This window comes from Morus notabilis, unplaced genomic scaffold (assembly GCF_000414095.1).
Source record: "Morus notabilis unplaced genomic scaffold, ASM41409v2 Scaffold8308, whole genome shotgun sequence".
NCBI lineage: Eukaryota > Viridiplantae > Streptophyta > Magnoliopsida > Rosales > Moraceae > Morus > Morus notabilis.
This window is the reverse complement of record NW_010362041.1, coordinates 1,398-7,700: the sequence shown is the minus strand read 5'-3', so window position 1 is coordinate 7,700 and position 6,303 is coordinate 1,398. Positions and strand designations below refer to the sequence as shown.

The 6,303-nt window shown below is 41.1% G+C and overlaps 2 protein-coding genes across 2 annotated transcripts; both read left to right on the top strand.

Annotated features, from left to right (window-relative positions):
• Window positions 1–146: 146 nt before the first annotated feature.
• Window positions 147–1,632, top strand: LOC21384209 (2-hydroxyisoflavanone dehydratase). Its single transcript, XM_010100975.2, has one exon. It carries the CDS (start codon window positions 263–265, stop codon window positions 1,268–1,270), a length of 1,008 nt encoding a protein of 335 aa, XP_010099277.1. The 5' UTR covers window positions 147–262; the 3' UTR covers window positions 1,271–1,632.
• Window positions 1,633–2,313: 681 nt separating this feature from the next.
• On the top strand, window positions 2,314–3,826 carry LOC21384208 (2-hydroxyisoflavanone dehydratase). Its single transcript, XM_024167501.1, has 2 exons — window positions 2,314–3,089; window positions 3,301–3,826. The coding sequence occupies exons 1-2, from the start codon at window positions 2,393–2,395 to the stop codon at window positions 3,630–3,632; spliced, it is 1,029 nt and encodes a 342-aa protein (XP_024023269.1). The 5' UTR covers window positions 2,314–2,392; the 3' UTR covers window positions 3,633–3,826.
• The last annotated feature ends 2,477 nt before the right edge of the window (window positions 3,827–6,303 follow it).

Below are 6,303 nucleotides of genomic sequence, written 5' to 3'. Positions count from 1 at the left end.
ATAAAGTCACATCTCAACTTAAATTAAAAATTTGAATCATCGAATTAAACGGGCCCTAAATAAATTACATGTTTATGCATTTTGTTAAATTATAATATTTTTTGATTTAGATTCAATATAATCCAACACGTTGAAGCTTATTTTACTAATAAAACGTATTTTTTTACTTATTTAATATAGATATTTCCACAATATTCCATCTATCTCCACACCTCTTATTCTTATTATTGTTTTTTTCTTTTCTGTTCTCTCCTGATCTCTCATGGCTTCCACTACCAAAGAAATAGCTACAGAGATCCTCCCTTTCATGCGGGTCTACAAAGACGGCTCCGTCGACCGCCTCCTCGAATCGCCGCTCGTCCCTACGTCGCCCGGCGACCCCGAAACCGGGGTCTCCTCCAAGGACATCTCAATCTCCCTCAACCCCGCCATTTCCGCCCGCTTGTTCCTACCACCATTAAACCACAACAACCAAAAGCTCCCCGTCCTCGTCTACTTCCATGGTGGCGGCTTCTGCTTCGAGTCCGCCTTTTCCTCCGATCACCACCGCTTCCTCAACAGCCTCGTCTCCCAAGCCAAAGTCCTGGCCGTTTCCGTAGAGTACAGGCTCGCTCCTGAGTATCCTCTTCCCGTCGCCTATGAAGATTGCTGGTACGCCCTCCAATGGGTTGCTTCCCATAATTCAAATCACGATGATCGTGATGATCATGATCAAGACATTACCAAAGAGACGTGGCTGACAAACCATGGAGACTTTGAAAAAGTCTTTCTAGGAGGCGACAGTGCAGGAGCTAATATTGTGCATAACATGGCCATGAGATTCAGCAAGGAGGATTTGAATAATCGGATCAAGAGTATTTCTGGAGCTTTTCTTACTCATCCATACTTTTGGGGTTCCGAACCTTTGGTTGGATCATCAGAGCCTTGTGCTGAGGAGCTTGCCAAGTCCATCCCACGTTTGGTTTGGGACTTCGTTTACCCTTGCGCCCCCGGCGGAGTAGACAACCCGATGATCAACCCGGTGGGGCCCGACGCGCCGAGCCTGGCGGGGCTCGGGTGCGAGCGGCTGCTGGTTAGTGTGGCGGAGAAGGATGTGCTGAGGGAGAGGGGGAGGAGATATTGTGAGGCTGTTAGGGAATGTGGGTGGAAAGGGGAAGTGGAGCTGGTTGATGTGGAAGGAGAAAATCATGCTTTTCAGATTTTGTTTGGTGAGAGTGAGAACGCCAAGAGGTTGATCACGCGCTTGGCTGAATTTCTCATGATCAACTGAAGTTTTAACTGGATTATCATTCCACTTTGTAGTTTTTTAATTATGTTGCCAATCGATCTGATGTCTAAATACAAATGCCAATATTTTGTGTTTCCCCAATAAAAGGAAAAATGTTTGGGGCGCTGGCAACGTTAAACACCACAATGCTGTAGGACGCACTGTTTAGTAATAGACAGGGACGGTGGACGGTGCTCAAAGTTAACTTCAGTGCCAAATAGCTTTAGACTCTTTTCACTTGATGGGTCCATTTCAATATTTGGTTTTTTTGTTTTTTGTTTTTTTTTGTAATAAAAGTCCTCGTGGTCCATCTGCTTGTGCCCGTGATTAGATGTGTATATCAAAAGCTTTTAGCCTCGTTTTAATTGTGTATATCTTACGAAGTTAGTGATTATGGTTTTTATTATTATGTATATGTATTTTGGCGCATGCCGTGTATCTAGATTTGTTTGAAATCTTTCTATTGGAAAATTATTCCAAAGGCGTGCAATATTAAAATCAGCATAAAGGAGTGGTTGTGGCACTTGAGTATCCCACGTTAACCCAACACGATAGGATATGCAAATTATCTTGAATAGTTGACGACTTCTTTTTCTCACTTTTTTTTTTTTTTTTTTTTTTTGGGTGGGGGGGCAAGTGACAATTTATTAATATGCAACTCATCCTCTAAAATCACTTTGAAAACTCACTTCTTACTTTTTAGTCAGAATTATATCATCGTTATAAGCACTAAAGTGGCAGTGTGAAATATACTTGTACTTAATTAGTCATGATTTTCTTTTTGTTGAATAATTAGTCATAATCAAGCTGATACCAAATGGGTGATCACCACCGCGTCATAAAACATTGAGAACCGAAAGTGGGTCAACAACACGATAAAGATACGGCATTGCGAGCCATGTTGTTCTTTGATTGTTCCGACAAAAGCAGTTTCAAAAGTCCCCATCCTTTTGTTCTTTATTATTCAACCCATTATCCACACATGCACATTCCAATATATAAATAATTAAATACATACTTCTCCGCCACCAAATCTTGACTTGTTTTTCACACCACTTCATCTAAACTATAAATCAGCAACAAACGACATTAATGGCTTCCACAAAAACAAAACATCAATAATTAATGGCCTCACAAACTTTTCCAGAGGTTTTCATTTCCCCATCCGTTGCTTCCACCGACAAAGAAGTGGCCAAAGAGCTCCTCCCTCTCCTCCGCGTCTACAAGGACGGCTCCGTCGAGCGCCTCCTCGGCTCGCCGGTCGTCCCTCCGTCGTCTCCCGACCCCGAAACCGGCGTTTCAACCAAAGACATCACTATTTCCACTCACCCCAATATCTCCGCTCGCATATACCTCCCAAATCTCCCACAAACCAATGCCAATGACAAAAAACTCCCCATCTTGGTCTACTTCCACGGCGGCGGCTTCTGCCTCGAATCCGCCTTCTCCTTCCTCGACCACCGGTACCTCAACCGCCTCGCCTCCGAAACCGGAGTTCTTGCCGTCTCCGTCGAGTATCGTCTCGCCCCGGAGAGTCCTCTCCCCGCCGCCTACGACGACAGTTGGGCCGCTCTCCAATGGGTTGCTAACCACTCCGGTCTTGAACAAGTGCTAGTCCAGCAGGAGCCGTGGCTAGTAAGCCACGGCGACTTCGGTAGACTCTACATTGGCGGCGACAGCGCGGGGGCCAACATCGTCCACAACGTCGCTCTCCGCGCAGGGACCGAGTCCGAGAGCCTGCCTTGCAATGTCAAGATCCATGGCGCGTTCCTCGCTCATCCTTACTTTTGGGGCTCCAAGCCGATCGGCTCAGAGCCAAAAGGTACAAAGCGTTTTAACTTATAATAATATCTGCTCTTATACTATGTTAATTTATTAGAATTACGGCTTACAATAGTTTTTTTTTTATTTTTGACAGAAGGGTTTGAGAATGCACTAGAACGTTTGGTTTGGGACTTTGCGTACCCATTATACTATGTTAATTTATTAGAATTACGGCTTACAATAGTTTTTTTTTTTATTTTTGACAGAAGGGTTTGAGAATGCACTAGAACGTTTGGTTTGGGACTTTGCGTACCCGTCAGCATCGTGGGGGATCGATAACCTGATGATCAACCCGGTGAGCGGGGGCGGTGCGCCGAGCTTAGCGGGGCTCGGGTGCTCGAGGATGCTGGTGTGTGTGGCGGGGAAGGATCGGCTGAGGGAGAGAGGGGTTTGGTATTATGAGGCGGTGAAGGAGAGTGGGTGGAAAGGGGAAGTTGAGCTGTTTGAGGTGGAGGAAGAGGATCATGCTTTCCATATATACAACATTGATTCTCACAATGCTAATGTCATGATCAAACGCTTGGCTTCTTTTCTTGTTTGATAATTAATGAAATGGTGTTTTTCTTGCTCTTTTTAAGTGTTCTAGTTATGTATCTATGGTGCTAGTACCATTCATGATGTGTTATTTGTGTATTGGAAGTAATGTTTTATGGATTTCCGGTTGCATTGAGAAATTGCACGATGGCCATGACAAATTGGCTGAAATAATAAACATAAAGGATTACTAAATTGTAATTTAAAGAGTAGTATAGATCCTTTTACGAATTTATAAGTAATTATTCATTCCTCTAATGAGTAACGAAGTGTAATTATTTGGTGAATCGATGCCTTTTTACCCAAAAGAAAAAATGTGTATAATTAATTTGGAATACTAAGATTACTGTGTATAATTAAAAAACGTGTAATTAATGTGGTTGAATTTTTGAATAAATATGATATTTATTAGTAAATACTGTATTTATTGTTAAATGCAGTATTTACTTGTAATTATAGTGTCAAACGGTCGCTGAATTTTCAGATATATATGATTTTTACTAGTAAATACGATATTTACCGGTAAATACGGTGTTAAACAGTCGTGGAGTCGGTGGACGGATTATTGGACAAATTTGATTTTTTTTCTAGTAAATACGGTATTTACCGGTAAATATAATGTTAAACAGTCGTTGGATTTGGTGGCCGGATTTTTAAATAAATATGATTTTTATAAGTAAATATGATATTTACTAGTAAATACAGTGTTAAACACTCACTGGAGCCGGTGGCCGGACTTTTGGATAAATATGATTTTTACTAGTTAATACGGTATTTACCTTTATATATAGTATTAAACTGATATCAACCACAGTCCAGTAGAATTTAAGGTTTACAATCCATAGTTTATACATGCCTTAAATGAGTACGATAATGGAAGAAACACTTCACCGCTTCCCTTCTTCTTGAACGGTATTCCTCACCTATTCTGCGTTACTTCTAGCGTCGCCTGGGTGAGGTTAAATTACATTTGAAACATATGAAAAGTGAGCGAAAGGCCTCGTAGGATTGAATTTATAAAAAAAACTGAATATGTAATGAAAATACAGGCCCGAAAGAATTATTCAGAACTAAACAACCTTTTTACTGAAAGGTAAATAAACTTAAATTCCAGATTACAGGCAACTAGTAAGTAATTTAATGATAAATTACTTACGACCAATGCAAGGACTTATCACCACCGTAGTGGCCCGTCTGGGTTTCGGGTTCTGCCCCTAAGGATACGATCTCCATATCCTATCTAGGGTATCAGCGAGCTTACTAGTTCGCAAGATATCTTATCTTAAGAAAGTATTCATTAAAACTTTAGTTCATTATGATATTAATAACAATAATCAAGCTATTGTCTTAAAATACATGATTAACTAATAAAATTAGTATTAAGCACACTAATAAATCACAATTAGCATAATTAAACCTGTTTAATTCTTGAGGTCGTTACAGCTCTACCCCCTTTAAGGAATTTTGTCATCGAAATTAAAGCTTGCCTCAAAATGAGAGCATATGCGGATATCGTTCTTGCATTATTGCTTCTAGTTCCCACGTTGCTTCCTCAACGCTATGGTGTTGCCACAACACCTTCACTAGCGGAATCTCGCGACGGCATAAACTTTTCATTTTCTAATCGAGAATCTAAATTGGTGCTTGCTCGTAAGTCGTGTTATACTAAATCGGCACGTCATACTATTGTACAATAGTTTCCGGATCGGGTTGACACTTGTGAAGCATGGAAACGTGAAATACATCGTGCACATAAGAGAACTCTGAAGACAAAACGAGACGGTAAGTAATGACACCGACTCATTGCACGATCTGAAATGGGCCTATATACCTTGGCACAAGTTTCCCTTTCACACTGAAACTAGTAACTCCTTTACGTGGAGAAACCCTTAACAAAACAAAATCACCTTCTTGGAACTTTAAGGGTTTACGTCTCCTGTCAGCATAACTTTTCTGACGACTTTGAGCTGTCAGTAATCGTTCCTGAATAATGACTATTTTCTCGTTGTTTTCTTGGATAAGATCTGGTACAGTAGTATGCCGATCCTCTGGTTCGAGCTAACAAACTAGCGATCTGCAAGGTCTGCCATATAATGCTTCGAACGGTGCCATTCCAATGCTATCTTGAAGGCGAATTCGGCTAGATGAAGATACTTCTTCCAGTTTCCACCGAAATCTAGAATGCAAGCACGAAGTATATTCTCCAGAATCAGAATAACTCTTTTAGACTGTCCGCCGTTCTGAGGATGAAATGCGGTGCTGAAATTCAATTTAGTCCTCATGGCTTCTTGAAAACTTCTCCAGTACTTTGCATTGAAATGAGTGTCACAATCCGACGTGATAGATAATGAAAATCCGTGAAGTCTGACAATGTGCTCCAAATATAACTCTGCTAAGATCTTCTAGGAATACGTTGCACAAAACGATATGAAGTGTGTGGACTTCGTCAGCCTATCCACTACAACCCAGATAGCATCATGCCGTTGTTTAGTCCTCGGCAATCCCATCAGAAAATCCATCGTGATGTGTTCTCCAGCAAGTTTTTGATGTTCAGCTTTGACTCGGAGGCAAGTCATACATTCTGACACGTATTGGCGAACATCCTTCTTCATACCTCTCAACCAATACTGCCTTTTGAGATCCTGATACATCTTGGTACTCCTGGGATGAATAACAAA

Bases quoted from the DNA above. Each gene is read 5' to 3' on its own strand.
- LOC21384208 (XM_024167501.1), top strand. From the start codon at position 2,393: ATGGCCTCACAAACTTTTCCAGAGGTTTTCATTTCCCCATCCGTTGCT. The intron at 3,090-3,300 runs GTACAAAGCGTT...TTTTGACAGAAG, and splicing joins GATCGGCTCAGAGCCAAAAG to GGTTTGAGAATGCACTAGAA.
- LOC21384209 (XM_010100975.2), top strand. From the start codon at position 263: ATGGCTTCCACTACCAAAGAAATAGCTACAGAGATCCTCCCTTTCATG.